The sequence below is a fragment of the Sphaerodactylus townsendi genome, linkage group LG05 (genome assembly GCF_021028975.2).
Source record: "Sphaerodactylus townsendi isolate TG3544 linkage group LG05, MPM_Stown_v2.3, whole genome shotgun sequence".
Classification (NCBI taxonomy): domain Eukaryota; kingdom Metazoa; phylum Chordata; class Lepidosauria; order Squamata; family Sphaerodactylidae; genus Sphaerodactylus; species Sphaerodactylus townsendi.
Window position 1 is genome coordinate 89,540,113 of NC_059429.1, and position 22,034 is coordinate 89,562,146.

Here is a 22,034-nt window from a genome sequence, read left to right on the forward strand (position 1 = left end):
CTTAGAAGGGCATGACTGTGTTTAGGAGTACAGTGTTGGTCAGGGTGCTATCTTCTTATGCTTGTTTAATTAACTTTGCAAAGCATGATATACTAATAACTTCTGCTTAATCTTTTCTAGCTGAATTTACGTAGAACACAATCAGGTAAGTGGAAGATAATTTAAATTTCTTCATACAATGGCTTTCTCAACATAGTTGGCAGATCTTCCACAGAGCTTTGTCACATAAAATTAGAGGATTTTTCTCATATGTTTCTGCAAAGACTCCCCTCCCACAGTTTGCTGGAACCTACAAAGAATGCCAAAGGGATGTGGGGGGGGGGGCTTTGTGAGTGGGTTTTCAGTCTATGGCCAGAAAATACAGAGAAATGACTTAAGTGGCAGAATAGCAGAGTGGAGCAAGATCGCGTTTCATCTTTTCCCCAGATTTCTTGTGAACTTTCCTAAACCTTCTTTACTACAGTCCTTTAGGAATGATCTCAGCAAAGCTGGTATGGCCGCTTATGGACAGAAAATCCAGCTCTTTCCTGGTGCTACCCACGTTGACACCATTTCCTCCACCCCTGTCCCCTGCAGGGTCATCCCCATACACACCGCTGAGGAACTCCTTTGAAAAAACAGTAACTGACGAATTACTATAGTGGCTAGTCAATTACTAATTAACACCTCTTCCCCCACCAGCCCCTACCCCCACCCCTAGGCTCTCTGGTAGCAAGTATAGGGTAATGTCTGACACAGGGGTCTGGGGCAGAGAAAATGGGGCAACCTACCTCAAGAAAGTTTTGTTATTGTACTGCTAGGATGTTAGCTACAGCTACAATGAGGAAGCTTCTGAGAATCATCTCTGTGTGGGTGACTGTAGGTTTAATTCAGTTCACAGCAAAGGGGATGCCAAGAATGCTGTAGTGGAATTAATGTAGCATCTTAACGACTATCTTAACAATTTAACAACCATCCCCTCCCATACTATTTAGCCATTCAGTTAGAATCAGCTCTCAAACGTCTGTGGTCCCATCTTCAGAGGTGAGATGGGTAACAACTAGAGGTGGGGCATTTTTTGAAGAGGTACCTAACCTTTGGATACCCTTCCGCGCTTAGCACATATTCTTCTTTTAGACACCAGACTAAAACATGTATTTCTGCCCAGATTTTAATTAGGGGTTTTATCTTATCAGATTTTTAATGGTCTCCTCCTTTTTATGGACAGCTTTTACACTGTGGTTTTAATTGTAATATACCTCAAACAGGAGTCTGTTGAGATGGCATAGAAACATTTTAAACAAACATTTCATTTCAGTCTATATATTTCTCATAGCCTGGCTAAGAGGTGACATCTAAAAGTTATTTTAGTAAAATTCTTCATCTTACTGCCCTCCTTTAGAAGAAAAGATGAAGAGTTTGGATTTGTATCATCTTTGTCTCCTGTAAAGAGTCTCAAAGCTGTTTTAAAACTTCCCTTCCTCTTTCCACAACAGGTGCCTTGTGAGCAGAGGTGTAGCCAGGGGAAATGGAGCCTGGTGCAAAATCTGAGTTTTGCGCCCCCCCCCCCCCACATGGGCAGCCACTGTGACGCTGGAATCCACCCCCAAACAGCATCACTTTCAATGGTGTTTAAACTAGGGAGCCCAGATTCTCCTTTTAAATCCACCTTAAAGGGGGAATATGGGGTCCCCAGTTAAAACAACATTGAAAGTGATGCTGTTTTGGGGTGGATTATCCCCCACCCTGAAACAGCATCACTTTCAAAGATTAAACTGCGGGCCTCATATTCTCCCTTTAAATTCATGCCTAAAGATACCCTGAAATTTTGATGCTGATAGCCTAAAAACTGCACCTCCTGCAGGCCAAAAACTGGGGAAAACCCCCCAAAAATACAAAAAACCCACCGAGCCTGAATTTTTTGCACGCCCTCCCCCAGGCGTGCGCCCAGTGCAACGCGCACCCTGAGTCCCCTGGTACCTACGCCTCTGCTTGTGAGGTAGGTGAGGCTGTGAGAGAGAACTGTGACTGACCCAAGGATACCCAGCAAACTTCATATGGAGGGGTGGGGAATCACATTTGGTTTTCCAGATCATAAGAACATAAGAACATAAGAACAAGCCAGCTGGATCAGACCAAAGTCCATCTAGTCCAGCTCTCTGCTACTCGCAGTGGCCCACCAGGTGCCTTTGGGAGCTCACACGTAGGATGTGAACGTAATGGCCTTCTGCGGCTGTTGCTCCCGATCACCTGGTCTGCTAAGGCATTTGCAATCTCAGATCAAGGAGGATCAAGATTGGTAGCCATAAATCGACTTCTCCTCCATAAATCTGTCCAAGCCCCTTTTAAAGCTATCCAGGTTAGTGGCCATCACCACCTCCTGTGGCAGCATATTCCAAACACCAATCACACGTTGCGTGAAGAAGTGTTTCCTTTTATTAGTCCTAATTCTTCCCCAGCATTTTTCAATGGAATGCCCCTGGTTCTAGTATTGTGAGAAAGAGAGAAAAATTTCTCTCTGTCAACATTTTCTACCCCATGCATAATTTTATAGACTTCAATCCTTATCCCCCCTCAGCCCTTCCTCCTCTCCAAACTAAAGAGTCCCAAACGCTGCAGCCTCTCCTCATAGGGAAGGTGCTCCAGTCCCTCAATCATCCTTGTTGCCCTTCTCTGCACTTTTTCTATCTCCTCAATATCCTTTTTGAGATGCGGCGACCAGAACTGGACACAGTACTCCAAGTGTGGTCGCACCACTGCTTTATATAAGGGCATGACAATCTTTGCAGTTTTATTATCAATTCCTTTCCTAATTATCCCCAGCATAGAGTTTGCCTTTTTTACAGCTGCCATGCACTGAGTTGACATTCCCATGGAAATATCAACTAAGACGCCTAAATCCCTTTCCTGGTCTGTGACTGATAGCACTGACCCCTGTAGCGTGTATGTGAAGTTTGGATTTTTTGCCCCTATGTGCATCACTTTGCATTTTGCTACATTGAACTGCATTTGCCATTTCTGAGCCCACTCAACTAATTTATCAAGGTCCGCTTGGAGCTCTTCGCAATCCTTTGTGGTTCTCACCACCCTACATAATTTGGTATCATCTGCAAACTTGGCCACCACGCTACCCACCCCTACTTCCAGGTCATTTATGAATAGGTTAAAGAGCACTGGTCCCAAAACGGATCCTTGGGGGACACCACTCCCTACATCTCTCCATTGTGAGAACTTCCCATTTACACCCACTCTTTGTTTCCTGTTTCTCAACCAGTTTTTAATCCATAGGAGGACTTCCCCTCTTATTCCTTCATTGCTGAGTTTTCTCAACAGTCTCTGGTGAGGAACTTTGTCAAAAGCCTTTTGGAAATCCAAGTAGACAATGTCCACCAGTTCCCCCTTATCCACATGTCTGTTTACACCCTCAAAGAACTCTAGTAAGTTTGTAAGACAGGATTTGCCTTTGCAAAAGCCATGCTGACTCTTTCTCAGCAGGTCTTGCTTTTCTACATGTTTCATAATTTTATCTTTAATGATAGATTCTACTAATTTACCAGGAACAGATGTCAAACTGACTGGCCTGTAATTTCCCAGGTCCTCCCTAGATCCTTTCTTAAAGATTGGTGTGACATTGGCCATCTTCCAGTCTTCAGGGATGGAGCCTGATTTCAGGGATAAGTTGCATATTAAAGTAAGAACATCAGCAGTTTCATTCTTGAGCTCTTTAAGAACTCTTGGGTGAATGCAATCTGGGCCAGGGGATTTGGTAACATTTAGTTTATCAATGGCTGCCAGAACTTTTTCCTTGTCTACCACTATCTTCGCTAGTTCCTCGGATTCGCCTCCTAAGAAGCTTGGTTCAGGTGCAGGAATGTTCCTCACCTCCTCTTGGGTGAAGACAGATGCAAAGAATTCATTCAGCTTCTCTGCAATCTCTGCAATCTTTTAGCACACCCTTTGTTCCTTTGTCATCTAACGGGCCTACCGCTTCCCTTGCTGGCTTCCTGCTTTTGATGTACTTGAAGAACTGTTTGTTGCTGGTCTTGATGTTCGCAGCCATGCGTTCCTCATAATCCTTTTTTGCCTCCCTTACAGCTAACTTGCTTCTCTTTTGCCACCATTTGTGTTCCCTCTCATATTCTTCATCAGCCAAACTGGACTTCCATTTTCTAAAAGACATTTTCTTTTTTCTGATAATTTCCTCAACCTCTCTTGTTAACCATGGTGGCTTTCTTTGGACTGGGTGCTGCCTTTTCTAACCTGTGGAACACATTCCAGCTGAGCTTTTATTACTGTGTTTTTAAATAACCTCCAAGCATCCTGGACAGTTTTGACTCTCTTGATTTTCCCTTTCAGCTTCCTGCGCACTATCCCCCTCATCTTTGAGAAATTTCCCTTTCTGAAGGCGAATGTAACTACATTAGTAGTTGCCACTTGTTCGCATCCTGAGATACTGAATCTGACAGCATTGTGGTCGCTGTTCCCTATCGGCTCAACAACACTGACTTCCTGCACCAAGTCCCACATAGAATTACATCTAGGATCACCTCTCCCCTGGTTGGTTCCACAACCATCAGAGTCCATTGCTTATGTGGGCAATCAAAGAGGTTACTTTGCATTAGCTGCATTAAACTATTTGTAAAACACTTTATCAGCAACAAATACCTAGGCATTTTTCTTCCACTCTAAGGAGGATGAGTGCATGCAATGTTAAGAAGGACTATATTAGAACAGCTGTGCACAAAGAAGCCACAGCTTCTTTGTGATGAAAGAGAGGTCATTGTTATTAGTTTGTGGCAGCCAAAGCTACTGCTAAGGTTGTGGGGGAGAATTAAGCCAAATCAAACAGGGATGAAATTTTAATTTGAATTAAGGGCATATATAGACATATTTCAGAGCAAGTTACTTACTCCTTTTTGTTCACAACAAAATAGATTAAATAAAGTTCAGTAAATGTCTCAGTACAACCCAATTAAATCAAATTCAATTAAATCCAGACACTCAGTGTTGGTAACATGATTTGCCTATCTGATTGTTGTCTCTGTAACATGATTGCATTACTATTTTGTTTAACATAATGAAGATGAATCGGAAGCCAGTGGCTCCCAATATTCAAAAATTCATATAGCAGAGGTGGTTATAATCTCTTTCCTCACTCAGCAAGTATAAAGCTGATTTTCGGAGCAGATTGACTGCAGTCCCAAGTACACTTATGGAGGAAGCAAGTCCTTAAAACAACTTGTTTCTAAGTAAACATACCGTATATACTTGTGCATAAGTTGACCCGCATATAAGTCGAGGCACCTAATTTTACCACAAAAAACAGGGAAAACTTATTGACTTGGGAAATGGGTGGGAAATTTCAAAAATAAAAATAGATACCAATAAAATTACATTAATTGGGGAATCAGTAGGTTAAAAGTTTTTGAATATTTATTTCAAAGAAAAACAGTAAACTAGCTCTGTAAGTGGAAAAGAGGGTCAGCAAAAACAATATGGTCTCAACAATAACTTTAAAAGTACAAAAACCTTAGCTCAATCAGCAACCAAGCTAAAACACAAGAGTTAAAATCCTTCAAAACTGGATTATTGGTCAGGGGAGGAATGTTTATGTTAGCAGTACCAACATTTCAGAGTATCTTTAAAAGACTCTCCTGATGATACCACCCAGGTTTGGTTCAGGGGGTCAAAAGTTATGGACCCTCAAAAGGATCGCCCCATCTACTATTAGCTTTCATTGAAACAATGGGGGATGATGGGAGCACCCATTTTGGGGATCCATAACTTTGGATCTGCTGAACTGTCACCAAACCTGGCTGGTATCAGCAAGAGATTATTCTGATGATACCCCCCAGGTTTGGTGAAGTTTGGTTCAAGGGGTCCAAAGTTATGGACCCTCAAAATGTAGCCCCATCTACTATTAGCTCCCATTGGAAACAATGGGGGATGGGGTACCCCCTTTGGGGGTCCATAACTTTGGACCCCCTGAACCAAACTTTACCAAACTTGGGTGGTATCATCAGGAAAGTCTCTTGAAAAGTTTCTGAAATTTTGGTGCCGCTAGCCTAAAAACTGTGCCCCCTGGCAGCTGACAAAGTAAAAACCCTAAAATATTTTTTAAAATACACCTTACTCGCGTATAAGTCGAGGGGGGCTTTTTCAGCACAGAAAATGTACTGAAAAATTGGACTTATATGCGAGTATATACAGTACTTGGGATCATGCTACATGCTGCTTATTTTAACCTTTGCAACAGCTTGGTTCATGGAAAGCTAATCTTTCTTCCCTTAAAGTTAGTAATTTCCACCTCAACAACTGCAGAAAGAATAAAACAGAATAATTAGTAGCCCTTATGGAAGACAGATAGGAAGGAAGTTGAATTAAATGGAAACAAGCAAGATTTTAAAAGGGTAACAATTTAAATTGTATCCACCAGTGATGTCATGCCTTCAACAGAGGAAAAATAAACAGACCTATCTACTGATAAAAAAAGTTTTATAGTTGGAAATCAACTTCTCAGTTCTGTAATTCAGTGGGCTTCAACTCTCAGATTGGTTACAGAACCCCACCTGTTGGGATGCATGCTGCTGCTTTTTGGAAGGATGTCCTACTAATGTGCAGGCTTAGAAAGTAAGGGTGACTCTCCACACATACACATACTGAGAAGATCAGTAGACTAGTGAGATGAAATCACTCAGTGGTAGTACAGGTTGATTCAGAAACCCCCTTCTCCACAACAGTTCTGCTGGTCTTCTTTGTCTCATCAAGCCTGTCCTACCCCATGCCTGTACCTATCAGCTCTTCAGTGCTCTGTACATTCTTTCCAAGGGGAGCCCCTCTCCCTTCAGAATGATCATGATATTACTTCTTCCTCTTTCTATGATGTCATGTGACTTAAGTCTGATGTCACGTGATTTTAGTTTTGTAACATGTTGGCAACTCAGTAAGTTCCCATGCTGCTCAGCATGCTATATATTCAAGAGAGTAAAGAGAGAAATGGAACACTCCATCCCTTCATTTGCATAAAATGTATTTTTGAGACCTTTGAATGGAAAGTGAGACTCGGCCTGAAGATGTTATTATCTATGGAGTTTTAGCTGTTTATCTATGGAGTTCTACATAAACGAGTTTTTTTAAAAAAATACTGAATTGCTTTGATCTGTTTTTGGATTGTCTCATCACAGGGTTTTCAAGGTCAGAGGTGAACAAAATTAGCTTACCATTTCCTTCTTCCATGCTATACTAATCATGGTTAGCTGAAGTTTTACTACTGTTGTCTATGAAAGATCCTCCAGCAGTGTCACTTTCCACTACTGCAGCTGCCCTGTAGCTACCCTTCAATGATTCCTTGATTTGTTTCCTCAAATATATTTGTGCACTCCGAGATCAGGAGGCATGATTCCATTGCTCAGGATAAAGATGCAAGAGCTGCAAGTATATTTAAGATCTCTGTACAGAGTTTTCCCCACGGCCAAAATATCCCCGGGGAAAACCTGGATCATACAGACCGGGATGTTTCCATCTTGGTTCCTCCCTCCGCACAGCAGCCCGGTAGCATGTTCAGGCCGGGAGGAAGAACTCCAGGTGATTAAGCACGCCCCCCGGTTGAGTTTCATTTTCCTCACGATGCTGCTGCGCATGCATGAACTGTCCCATTTTTCCATTGTTATGATTGGCTGCAGCCAGTGAGGTGAGAAAAATAAACCGTTCCATCTGCCGCAGTGTTTGCATGGGAGTGGGAGCAGCACACATTTTTTTTAAAAAAAATCCCCCAATTTCATTTTTTTTAAAGGCGCAAGGGAAATCTCACAAGGCAGGCCCAAGTTAGACCCAGAAGCCATGTGGTAATCATGCCCAAACCAGGATGGTTTGCTTCAGAGGCATAACTAGGGAAAATGGAGCCGGGGCAAAAACACCCCAGAGAGGGGGGGAGAGAGAGAGAGCACCCGGGGCATTTGTCCCCGGATGTTTCCATGGGAGCTTTGCCACTGGTTCACTTCCTTATCCCAGGATATGTTGGTCGTGGGGAAAACGCCCTTATCTACATGTTTTCACTTCAAAACTGGACCTCCAACTGCTACAGTCACCCCAACTTTTGAACTTTTCCAGTAATTTTGAAAATACCAAAGCTCCTTTGCAAAGGTTGCATCCCAGCACCCGCTGTAAAAAAAGGTCATGACAATTCCACCATTGTAAAAAGATGGAGCATGCAGAATTATATAAAGATTAGTCTCTTTCATAGGGTAAATGTTAAGCAGTATTGTAGTCCAGGCTGTGCTGAAATAAGCAATACTTGCCAAAGAACTCTTGGCCCCTCTCTACTCCTTCTCAACTTTCAAACTTATAATGAATAATATCAAAGCCTCCTGCAGTGTTCCAGCTCAAGGGACCCTGAAAAATGAACACAGAGGATTGGAGGTGGAGGGGTCCCCCCAAGTAATCACAGCAATTCTGCACAGCTTGTTTTATTTATTGGTGTAAATTTATTAGCACTCAGAGTTTACAAATGGAAGCCAAGTATATGCAATAAGCTTGAGCAATGACTAGCATCTGAGGCAGCTAGTTGCCAAAGTGGGGAGAAGAAAGGGATAACATTTTGGCAGAATTTTTATGTTCTTTGCATTCTTCAAACTACAGCAAAACAGTATTTATTCACAAACCATGGCCCACTGAATATCCAAAGAAAGCAATAACTATTTATCTTACAGTGAATAAAATAGTCACTGAAAAGCAAAAAGTTATCTTTAAAATGAATTGCTCTCATACAGTCAAAAGAAAGCTCTATAGTATGAGCCATCTGCACAGAGACAAATGGAAAAGACCAGAACTCTGTTAAAGTTTCTGCACTTAACATCCTTCAGTTTGAGGACATGGTCAAGATGCTTGGATAAGCTTGTGTGATCCCTTCAGTTCTAGAGACTTTTGCTCCTCCTGGCTTATTAAAGTCAGTAAGGGGTCAGATAAATCATTACCATTAATACCTCTTTGCAAGAGGGAGTGCTTCCATACTGTTTTAAAGAGGCAGTGCTAAGACCTCTTCTTAAGAAACCCTCCCTTGACCCAGAAAATCTGAACTATATGTCAGTGTCACTGACTGCAGAGAAAAGTGTGTATTTTAAAAGTGCAGTGCTGTCTGTAGCCATTATTGTTTATACTCAGAGTGAGGCATAGAGACCTTGGAACAGGGAAGCCACCTAATTGGCTAAGGCAACCCTGTACTCTGATTGGTCACAGAAGACTTGATGTCACCAAGACTGAGGATGTTATCTCCCTGTGTAAAACTATTTGAGTTCCTTTTGAAGTTCCTGAAATGAAATAGCTATCTGCTTTTGCTGTGCTTAGTACATAAGTTCTCTGAGGAAAGTAGTTCAGTTAGTGAAGTAAATGTGTCTGATTCTACTGTGCACCGTCCTGTATGCTGTGGTTGAAAGCAAATATACACAGAGTAGGAGAGTTGGTGGTTAGGTTATTGAGGTCCCAAGCTGAAGGAGGGATATATCTTTCAGGGAGGAATATATCTTCCAGGAAGAGAGAAGAAGAATCCCAAATACCAGTTAATTTTGGGTATTGGGTTTTGTTTTACTTTCCTCTAGGTAGTGTTTTATGTTTATTTTGAAGGGTTTTTATTGATGAGGGCTGAGTGAGGGTACTGAAGTAAACGTACCAAGCCTGATGGAACCCAGTGTGTGTGGGTAATCCATTAGCCAAAACATTTGCACTATAAGGAACATCTAGGAAACATCTATTTACCATCTAACTAAGAGAACTAAGAAATTGACAAACTTATTAAAGACTATGCCTAAGAACAAATACTGCTTATCTGTCAAAGATCTCTGTTGTAAATATATATCTATTCTGTCTTATCCATTCCTTTCTCCAAGTTATTCACACCTTATTCCCATCTCCCCTCTCTGTTAAATAAATCTTTTAATCTGTTTCAGTTTTGCATCTGTTTCAGTATTATTATTTGGTGTGCCTTACATAAAGGGGTTTGCCATGAAAGGTTTTTAAATAATGGGCTTCCTTCACTTTCTGAGATAATTACAGGGCTGATGGAAAGTGCTTCTTGTCATCAAACACTACCATATTAGAAGCTATGCAGTCCCTGAGGTAAAAAAAGGGGGGAAAACTGATAAGCCTGGTCAGTGAGTTGTTTCCCTGCCTTGGTGATTTGAGGAAGGTGTCATACCAGTAGCAAATTTACCTTTCATGGAGAAGGTGGTTGTCAATCAATTCCAGGCACCCTTGGATAAAACTGATTATCTGGATCCATTTCAGGTCAAGGTTCAGGCCTGGTTTTGGCACAGAAACAACCTTGGTTGCCCTGTATGATGACTTATGCTGGGAGCACAACAGGATGAATGTGACCCTGCAGATTCTCCTGGATGTTTTGGCAGCTTTAAATACCATTGACTATGGTATTCTTCTGGAACGGTTGGTGGAGTTGGGAGTGGGAGGCACTGCACTGCAGTGGTTCTTCTCCTACTTGGAGGGCTGTCTCCAAAAGGTGGTGTTTGGGGAATATTATTCAGCTCCATGGAGACCCTCAGGGGTCTGTCCTATCCCACATGCTATTTAACATCTACATGAAACTGATGAATGAGTTTGGTTACTCCCTCTGAAAGAACAGGTTGACCACTTGAGTGGGTTCCTGGATCCATCTTTGTCACTTGAGCATCAGGCGCTTTGGTGCTTTCTGCTGGCTTAGGCAGGTGGTCCAGTTGTGCCCTTACCTAGACAGAGATAGCCTATCTTTAATAATCCATGCTCTGGCAATCTTCAGATTACTGCAGCATACTCCAACTGGAGTTTGCTTTGAAGATGGTTCAGAAGCTGCAGCAGGTGCTTAATGCAGCTATCAAACAACTAACTGGGACTCAGAGGCCCAAACATATAAAACCAGTTCTGGCCCTCTTGCATTGGTTGCCCAAATGATTTCAAACCCAATTCAAGGTGTTAGATTTTAACTTGTATATAGTTTGGGACCAAAATTAATTGCAACAATTGAGAGACAAAACAATGAAACAATGCAATAAAACAATAAGATCAATAAAGAAGTATCCCCATTCATATCTCGGTGTCATTATACATCAGCCAAGAGGGCAAAAACACCCTCAAAATTGAAATTATCCCACATAAATTCAAAAACATTCATATACATACAAAAGGGAAGAGGAAAGGGAACAAGAAGGCCAGCTAGTTTAAACATTACTGCAGTTCTCAACTATAGGCCTGGTGGAACAGCTTCATCTTATAGGTCCTTCAAAATTGTACAAAGTCCCATGGGGCCCAGGTCTCACTTGACAGAGTGTTCCACCAGGCTGAGGCCAAAGGCGAAAAAGCTCTGGTGCTGGTGAGGACAGTTGGTGGGACAATAGTAGACAGCACTCTGATGGAATTCATAAGCTGCTTAAAGTCCAAGAAACAGAGGTGGATGTTATGCATAAATTCATAGAGGCATAATTTAACACTAAGCTCGTTGTGAAACCTAATTTATTTATTTTATTTATTTATTATTTCGATTTTTATACCGCCCTATCCCCGAGGGGCTCCGGGTAATGTGCATATATAAACTTGCTTTCATTTTTTTAATGACATAATTTGCAAAATGCACACTGCAGTTTTCCAGGAGTAGCAGACAAGGCATAAATTACTCTGTTTAAAAACAAAGACATACAGACAAAAAAGTGAACCCATACACTGGCCTGGTTCTGTTCATTGATGATATGTCACCCTTGAGATCTCAAACTGCATTGAAAGTTGCCCCTGTGTCAGATGATACAGGGAAAAATCTAAGAAATTTAACGTTTATTTTTCCTAGAAGCTCAATAAACTTTGAAATCAGTTTTTGGACCTTGCTGTACACAGAACTTCATTTAATAATACCTCTTCAGTGAACTCTCACATTCTTTTAAACTTTTTTCTCATTTCTTCCCAAATTTGCAGATGTTTCTCTAAAAAGTAATGCAAGATTAAACCTTCAGTCCTGGACCCCGCCTCCAAAGTATAACCCTTTTATTTAATTATTTGATTTTAGCTTAATATTGTAGTGATTGAGTAATTGAGAGTGAAGTTCAACTATGGGGCAATAACTAGAGCCATACTTCACATTCATCTTCCTCTCCTTCCTTCAGGCCTTGGGCTGGCAAAACATCACATTGATATAACACAGCACTGACAGCAATAAGGCTCAGATCCAGACTTTCATGTGCTGGATGAAATAGGAAAGTAACAGAAACTAGCAGGTCAGGATTTAAATTCCATCAACAAAGTTTCACTATTACTATTTACATATTATTCTGCCAGTAGTTTTAATGAGCTCCACCTTTGGGGACTCAGAGCTACATTAGTCATGACCCCTCTAGCATCCCCCCTCCACATCCATGTGGCAGGAATTCAAAAGGGTGGGGCCCTTCCCACTGGAAATATCTGATAAAATCCCATTCCTTCCCCCTCTCAGGCCCCTTTTCCTTTTCCATATGGCCTGAGACAGGATATGGGTGTGGGGTCTGTAGTCATAGGAGAAGCAAAGAAAATGGCAAAGAGATTGTGGGTGGAGGGACACAGTATAATAGGATCGTGGCAGCTTAAACCATGACATCACCCTGTTAGGCAGCAAACACTCTCCTCTAATCAACACTCAGCCTTGCTCAGACACAAATTGATAAAGATTTGTTTTTCCCCTTTGGCCAATGGACTGATACCTTACTGGCTTACTTTTCAGTTAATTGATAATATACCATATGAACATCTGGCTGTTATAATCTTGACAAATTTTGGAATCAGAAATAGTTTGGGAATAGTTTATTGAATGACATGAGAATATCACTGTTCACAACTAGAATACACTTCAGCTCAGGCAATGTGACTACAATATTTTTAATTAACTATATAATCTATGATAACTAACTATGTTAAGAATATTTGGTTGTAGATTACATTTTGATTAGACTGAATTCATGCACAGTCCAGTATGTACAGGTTGTGGGGTAGCCCAGCTATCTCTCATGAGCAGCTGTGCTGGATAAAGGAGAACTTTCCTACTTTTTCACTCCCATTGCAGCCCCCTAAAATCAGGCTCCTCTGGCTCTTTGGACTCATTAGACTTTTGATAACAGCATGGGATGAAGGGAAGGTCTGCTCTGGGAGGGGAGATTTTCAAAATTGTTCCCCTTACAGAGAAGGAAGTGCCTTCTACAAGTAGCAAAGGAGATTTAGAGTCAAAGGCCGTTTCCACATAGCCAGAGGCAGCGGCTTCCCACCAGCTTTGATGAAGCCGGTGGAACATCGGGACCATTCGCATGGTCCCATGCAGGCAGTCCTGATGCCACTGCTGCCCGCAGGGGCGGCTCCACATGGTGTCTGTGAGGGACTTACCTTGTGTTCCTCTGCAGCTCTGGGCGGCTGGAATGACATGCCCATGCTGCCCTGTGACCCCCAAGGGTCGGAGTGCAACATGGGCATTACTTTCCAGCCACCTGGAGCTGCAGAGGAACACAAAGTAAGTCCCTCGTAGACGTTGGAGGGGCCAAAAGCGGCGCCCTCATGCTAGTGTGGTTTGCACCACGCCGGCAGAAAGATGAGTGAGGTTTAAAAGTGGCGTCTTCATGCCGCTTGGGGAGCCGAGGACGGCACTGCTGTGATGCAGCGCCTCCTGTGCGAAAAGCACCCTAGGGACAGCATTTTTTCTGTCCCTAGGGCGTTGTTATTTGGCCATGCAGAAATGGCCAAAGTCTTTAATTACATTTTAAATAGCAAAATTAAATTTAGCATCTCATGTGTAGAACTTCAACAGAATTTCATGTTCTTCACCATGGAATTCAAGGCAATGCACTTTAGTATTTGCAGGAGATTTCTCATACAGACACTGACCTGATGAAGGTCTACTTTGTTCATAGTAGATCTGCATCATGTGCTAGGATCTCTACTGGCTAAGCAAATGGGAGTGGTGAGCTAGAAAGGCAGGGTATAGACTCTCAAAATATTTATGACTCTCACAGTATCTTCCAGAGTGTTAATCTTTGCCAGGTAATGACAGTTTTTAGGCCTGGGAGTAATTTGCATGTTCCCATGATAAAATGGCCACTTAAAGCACAAAACAAGCAATTATTTACTCAATTTCTCATTGCTGTAGTTGGGGGACATTTGGTAGGGCTACTACAAGGTTAACTTATCTACCCTCTTCCCCGAAATATGGAAATACAGCCTAGAAATTTTAACTATGCAATACTGTGTGCTTGAATTCTGCCAGTTCGTTAGCTGTGTGATAGCACTTCTCATGTACACATTTCTAGGCAACAGGCCAAAGAAGGCAAAGTATTACTAACATAATGGAGAAGAAGGAGCCAAGTCACACAGGTGTAAAACAACCTCCTTGAGAACACTTGCCAGGTATTAACAGGAGCCAAAAACCAGAACCCATTGTGCAACTTCTTTCAGAATGAAAAGCACTTGTTGGAATGCCTCTCTTAACTGCGGCTTCAGTCCAGCTATAATCACACACAGCAATTAGTAGCCCTGGGTGCACATTCCAATCTACATCGAAAGAGGCATTCAGCCTTTTCAAAGAGCATCATGAAGCAGATACAAATATACACCCAAAATTCTACGTTAGTATTTCTATTTACACTGGCCCCACACACATAAGAAAGTTTCCATGTGTGGACTGCAGTCAGGGCACTTGGGTAAACTGAAGCGTGAATTGTATGGGGTTTTTTTAGGAGATTGAATAATTAGTTACTCTTTCAATAAAATAATAAATCTCAGAAAGATCTTTCAATATAGTACTTGCAAATATTGCAGAAATAATAATTCCACATAATATGGGGAAGATGCTATGAAGTCAATCAGGATACTTTTTTCACACTTGACACTAAAAGGGCATGTAGTCTTTCTTGTACTGCACATGCTAAACATGTGTGTTTGACAGGAGGAAATATCAACTATACATTGTAGGTAAGGCTGTATATATGTATGAGGCTTGACCAAAACATTTAGAAGATTTTTTAAAAAAAATATTGCATATCACAGTACAAGACAAACCATTTCCTATTTGTTCACAATATGTATTCTGCATCATGTTTACTTATTTTATTTTTTCCCTTAAAACATAAATTATTTTGAATCCTTAACCTACATACATGTTATTTCACAACAGCCAGTTAACCATATGACCATATAACTTTGGCCCTCTGAAAGGGGGCCAAAGCTGAAATGAAGGTTGCCTTTGTGTCTTTTTTTCAAGAAAGAACCAATTAATAAATTATCAGGCAGGTATGTTTTGCCAGGGGGGATGGAAGTATCCAAAGAAGCAGTAGCTATTCATGTTCATGAGTATTTGGAGATACACACATAAAATACCAAGGTAGTATAATTAAAGATAGTATATTGTGCTTACATAATGGTTTTGATAAATGATCCGAATTTTTTAAAGGCTGACATTGATTTGATAATGGCTTTTGTAAATAAATTGTGTATGAAAAAAGCACTAACTTTAAAATGCACACAATATTTTTTCTGTAGATTAAGCCCTTGGACCTAGGTTATAGACGTTTGTTAAGGTTGCAAGATTGTTGTTTGTAGAGTCTAAGAAGCTATATATTTTCAATCAAACGGTCTGGAATTTACTGCTATATATGATAAAAGAATGTGAGTCTTAGGTATGTTGAAAGTTCTTAACAGTTCCTGGGAACCTCTGGTATGGATCATTGCCAGGTAATGAACAAAAAGTATGCATCTGATATATTTCCACTTTTAACCTTCTTATATAGGTAGGTGCTTCATATCTATAGCAACTTGCAAAATTCCTTTTCTGAATGCCATTAATACTGATGTTTTCAGTGGCATGCATCATCAGTTTACATGCTATCTATTCATGTTTAAACACAAAGATGTTCTGAGCTCCCAAATAAACAGGAATAACAAAGAATGAACTTTCTCTAGTATCCTAAGAAATGTGGCACAGATAGGAACACACATTTTTCTCTTTTCTGTCTGTGCATGAAACAACAGTTACAGTGGTAAGTTTTTTCATATCTATTACTCACCCAATAGGCTCAAAACACAGAACGCTGTCCAGAAAAACTGCCTCCTTTTCCTTGCGAGGTTCCTAAAAGCTCCCACCTCGTAAACATCAATAATCCCTAAGTGGTGGCTTCTATTATTAAGCAGTGTGACTGCCTCCAAGTGAGTTTCTTTAAAACAGAATGTGTCTCCAAATTCCTCTCAGGCTTCAGCTGCACTGCAGAAAAACTAAAACCTGAGTGCTTCTTCCTTCACACTCAAGCCTTTTGAGGTCAGTACATTGTGGGGTAGTATTCCTTTCTAAAAGATGTGCTTGTGGCTCAAGAGTCTAAGGTGGAGTTTTCAAAAGTCTGATCTCATAGCTTTATATAGTTCAGAGCAGTCTCTCAACATTACATTGTTAAACTTCCTCCCCTACAATATCACATCAACTTAACTCTTTCCTGGAATTTCCTGATTTTTTTCGCTGTGAACAGGCCACCCCAAGAATTTAAACTCTGCAAAAAATGTAAGAGCAGATACTTTAACGCAAATTTAACACAAGGGTGGAAGATAAATGCACATTTCTTGGCTATGCTAGCAACATGTTCATGCTGAATTTAAAAGAAAACTGTAACAAGATTACCATACCATTGGAAGCAATTTTCAGATAACATTAATAAATTCAAAGGCATAATTTAAAGTGAGTTACCTGAAAGCAAAATACTATTGATAAAGCCAGTGGTTTGGATCCAGCTAAGCACTCCCATGAACAGAAGAATTTCTGCCCATGGAATATTACTTTCTTATCTCCTATCTCCTGCTACAGGTCCACATGCTCCCTAAAAATCTGCTCCTTGGGAGACAGGGGACCACCAGGGACAGTATTTGGGAAACATTTAGGATTGCTGTAGGAATGTGGTGAGAAAGTAGGTGAGAAAGTCATGTTGTGGTGACAGAAATCTTTCTGACTGTAGACCATCAAGCTTAATTCCTGGGAGACCAAGCCAATAGAATGTAGGAAGCCTATGTTCAAGAACCCGCATGCTTGAGGCAAAGACTTTTTTTTTTTCCCCTAACTAAAAGGGGGGGAACACACACAACCTCCTAAGATTTTTGGGATTTAGGTTCATTTTGAACTATAAACCTTCCCCTCAGTTTCCAGGTGTTCTATACATTGCATTTGTGTAGGCTTTGGGTTTGTTGCTGTGAGTTAAGTTTTGTGATGCACAAGGAGATTACTGGGACCACTGAGGCTGGATTAATAGAAACAACTAAGAAGATCTATTTATTTACAGGTTGGGTTAAAGGAAAAAACAGCAGCACAGGTAGACAAAGTAGAAATCTGGCTGAGGTACAAAAATTTAAAGTGGTCATGACTTCAGAGAGTAGTTAGACTTTTCTACAATGCTTTCAGGGACAAACAGACTTTTGTTCCTGGATGTCATGTCCTCTAGAGATCTTAAGGCAAATTTAAGTGTGAATGAAATCTTTTTTATTGATAGAGATCTGTAGAGATGTACACTGGAAAAGGATCATTGTTCAGTCTGAATTCAGGCGGAAAGATCCCAACAGAAGTTACAGCAGCCCTTCCCCAGGCCCAATTAGCTATCAACAGTTTCTGTCAAGCAGAGCTATGCACCTCCCCTCCCCAGACCAGATGACCACTCTCTCAGGCCAATTTTGCACGGTGAAATTGCTCCTTTATTGGCACAGGGAATGCCCCGATGCAATCGGAAGTTCTGCACTGCCCCCAGTGCTGCAATGATCTGCCATGTTTTTGACCCCGGTGCCGCCCTGTGACATTGGCTTTGCTCCACGAATTTCCAGAACTACAAAATTTGAGGTTCTTTTGAAATGCCCCTTTGTTGCTCTGGTGGCTTCTGCTGTCGTGCAAAACTCCTCAGTAGCAGAACTTGGGTCATTTTTCCCACCTCCCCACTCTGGCCTGCCCCACCAATGGTCAGGTGCTGAACATCAGCGCTCCCTTGCAGTGGGGGAAAAACAGAGGTAGAAATCTTGGTTTTTAGAAAGGAGGGAGAAACCTTAGACAGAAAAGAGGCGAGTGCAGGTGAAGCAAATGGGTGGGCAACAATTTTCATGCACACACAAGAATTTTAGATTTAGATTTTAGACAGAGAGGGTGTATGGGACGGCAATTCCGTCACACATGCAAGGATTTTAGACAGGGAGGCCGAGGGCGCCAATCCTCAGCACCTGTTTTGTGATCAGAGTCATTTAAAACTAGAATAGTGAAAGTGAGTGGGGGGAACGGGGGAGATTCAGCCAATTAGAACACAGGAAACGGAGGTTTGTCTGCACATGCGAGGAAGACATTGCGGAAGAGCTCGCGGTGCAAATGGAGAAGCACCAGGCTCATGAAGAAACATTTGGGGCATAACGTGCTGGCCCTGTCATGAATCCCACGAAGAACCAGGGAGCAGTGCAGAGTCAACAGCAGGGCAAAAAGCGCCACAGCAGGCATGCTCCCGGATCTACCTCGGGGCATTTTGACAGTGAAAAATCGGCCTCAGAAGATCATTGTGAAGCAAGCATGCCAGCCAAAGAAGCAGAGACAGGAAAGCAAAGATACGTAGGTGAGAACAGTCAGAGTGACTTCCGATGCCACATCCCCCATTTTCACCTGGAGAGTCATAGCAAGACCGAACACTCAGGTCTTGTTATTGGCCTAGTAAAACTCCCTTTCTGCTGAGACCAGGGTCCTATGGAACATACAGTGACATAGCTTTACAAAATGACACCCGGGGCTTGCCCTGGGCACTGTGGTCCTTCCCCCCCCCCATGCCCAGTCCCCAGCCACACTCTCTCACCACATCCCACATCCCCTGCTGAACTCCTCTTGCCACCCCCAGCAAAATTTTTAACTTAGTTTCCTTTGTCTAAGCAGTGCCAAGTCCAGCAACAAACTGAGGCCAGGGACAAGGCCAGGGAAGGGACACCCCACGTGATCCAAGGTTGTCTGTGCCCTCTTGCCTGGGTTGTCTGTGCCCCAGAGGCGTATTGAGGTAAAATGGCACCTGGAGACAAATGGTCTCTGGGAGCCCCACTTCACTGCACCTGGTGGTGGGGTGGCTCCCCAAGCCCCACCCCTGGCCTCAGTGCTTATAAAAGCACCTCTCAGAGGATAGGGGATGGCAGTCATTTCTGGTGTGGTATCCTAGGGTGCCTTTGGCCCCACCCATGTTGATGATGACATGGGCGGGGCTGAGGGTGCCTGAAGACAACAAGACAGCAGAACTTCCTGCTGCCTTGCCGCCTTCCTGGTCACGTGGGGGCCCAATTTTGCACCCCCACGTGACCAGATTAGTGGCACCCAGGGACAGAGAGTACCCCTCATCCCTAGGTAAATACACCACTGCTGTGCCCTCTTGTCACCCTAGATATGCCATTGAGGCTCTATTATAGCTCTGTAGGGCCTGCAAGATAGAGATATTCCACCAGGCCTTTGGTTGAGGCAGCTAAGGGTTCATCTCAAAAGTTGCTGGCCTCCCAAATCGTTCTCCTACCTGGGCCTTTTTCTCTTCCCTTCCTTTTTATTTAAGATAAATCTGAACTAGGAAGGAGATATTAAGAATGGAATAATTGTTTTAATAAGGCTAAGGAATGCCATCTGGATGAGATAGTTTTATTAGATTTATAGAACTGTCTGTGACATTTTATGTATGATTTTATTGTTAGTTGCCATGAACCCAGCCTTGTGCTGTGATAGGACAGAATATTAAATTTAATAAAATAAATATTGACTAGCCACTATGTTAGATTCTCTCTTACACACACCCTCAACAGCCTACCTGTTTCCCAGAGACAAACAGCCCCATCCAAAGGGCTCCTGTTGCCAGAGACAGCGCTGCTACTATGCCACCACGCTACCTCCTGAGGACTTCCAGGTGGCTTGGGGAGACAGCCAACACATACAAAACCCCCAGCAGCCGGGAAAGTCCTCTTTAGGGCTCAATGGAATTACCCCACCCAAAAGGCCCTGGCCGCAGCGTACCCAGTTCTGGAGCCCTGATGGAAGCCTACTAAAGCCAGTCCACCCCAAGGACACCCTTGACCTGCTCCCCCTGCTCTGACGTCTGCTGAACACCAGTGTAATTCCACAGTAGCACCCACTTCCAAATCTCACTACCACAGCTGTGGGGTTTTCAAACACCAGTATTCTTGCCCTCTCTGCCAGAGAAGTACAGAGAAGGGGATGAGGGAAGACTGGTAGATAAGGTGTGAGGCAGCTAGAGAGAGGGGCACTTTAACAGAGAAAGGATAGGGAAAGCCAAGGCAGGAAACACCCTCTCCCATCAACTTTCTTGCAGGTCTCTACTTGTTACATTCTAGTTACTTTACAGTTATTTCATGTTTTAAAAGTATTATTTGCAGTGCTATGCTATTGCCTTTGGATAGACCTGAATTGCCACAAACAGCGTTTTGGGAGTGGAAAAAAAAAGCTTTAACATTTTCCAGAAAAGAGGGTTGCTCTTTTCTGTGTATGTTATGCAACCTATGGATAATAGTGCAATCAAGAACATACATTTAGAATACCACATGGTCAAATTTGGATATCTATTAATAACATAAAAACAAATCAGAGATAAAACAATGCTCTCTGATCTCATTAGGAGAGGGGAAAAATGTATTACCCAGTTGTTCGTCTTTTCCCCCAAATATTGCTGAAACAGGAACAATGCATTTCACAGGGGGTAGAGTGCTATTGTTTTTTTGGCAGATGAGCTGTGCTGTTTTCCTCAGTTCAAGTTCATGCATATTCTCTCTTTAGTGTTCAGATAATGGGAGAAGAGGCAGTCTTCAAACACCTCTTCAGATGCTAGGTGTAATGAGCCAAATCGACTCTTTGGGCCAGACCCCAGGAGCTCCTTCTCTAGTATCAGGTTTTTTCTATATCCTCTGTGAAGAAGAAACCAAACATGGATGCTAATAAATTGAAAACACAAAGGTAAACAGCTGATCAAATATGTTTCCAGGTAGCTAGACTAGCTGAGTTGGGGGTGGAGGCCATCTTCCAGGCTAAACTGAGTTGTGAGAAAGTGATTTTTGCAATTTTTAATGTATCATCACCAGCAAGGGAATCCCTTAGTTGTTTAAGCTTTAATTTATACTTAAGAATTGAAACAATATAACACCTGGTATTTTTAGCTTAGGACCGGAAACCATAGCTGGAGAGGAAATGTCTGCTGTCATGATATTGTGTTCCAACTTTTCCTATAGAAAAACCATTTTACACCGTTTTATGTTTTGTTTTTAAAACTTAGATGGCACAGTTTAGAGACAGGTAAAAATGCTTATTTTTTTTAAAGTGGAACTTCCATAGTAAAGATGGCTTATACATATTCGCATCATGCTTAGGAAGGATTTGAAAAGTTCCAGGTCTTAGCCCAATTTAAAAAGATAAACAATTTTGATTATTTTATTAAAAGCAAGAGAAGAGTCTGGAGTATTGTACTTAAAAATACAGTGCAGCAGATGAAAAGCATTGTTTGATTACTGAGGTGTAGTCTAGATTATATAGTAATCACATGGACATTTCTTAGAATGGAGTATACCACCTCTGATCATAAGCAACAGCCCTGAACTCACCTGGGGCTATGTTTGTGGCCCAGGACTGGGAGTGGTCAGAGGGACCCCAATCCTACCAGGTCAGCAGGGAGAGGGGAGGCCATTGGCCCACTAGGTGGTATTTTGGATGTCCACAATGGTCTTGGGAAAAGGAATCATAGCAGGCCTGGCAGCAACCATAGGGCACCTTGCTACCACAAAACTTGCATGACTCACCCAGGTGCTGCTGCTTGCTACTGTTGCCACTCCACAGTATGGTGTAGTTTCAGAGCTTCAGACTGGAATGGGTCATTTGGTGTGTGTGAAGGAAAGAAACAGGCAGAAAAATGTCAGGATATGGGAGCTGGCAGGAGGAGAGAAAGAGGAAATAATGTGGGGAAGGGGATACAGAGAAAAATGAGGCATGCTTTGTAAGTCCTGCAGGTTCCCCATTGAGCAACTGGGCCTGGCCTGGTGGACAGAAC

General features: G+C 42.2%; 1 protein-coding gene across 1 annotated transcript in view; it reads right to left on the bottom strand.

The window, feature by feature from the left end:
- CD34 (CD34 molecule) overlaps positions 1–22,034 on the bottom strand; it is a 92,001-nt gene that overhangs the window by 27,342 nt on the left and 42,625 nt on the right. The window contains exons 2-4 of the mRNA XM_048497880.1: positions 21,592–21,643; positions 20,116–20,172; positions 16,026–16,172 (exon numbers count right to left, since the gene is read on the bottom strand). Coding sequence (XP_048353837.1) covers positions 16,026–16,172; positions 20,116–20,172; positions 21,592–21,643 — 256 coding nt within the window. The remainder of the gene's footprint in view (positions 1–16,025; positions 16,173–20,115; positions 20,173–21,591; positions 21,644–22,034) is intronic.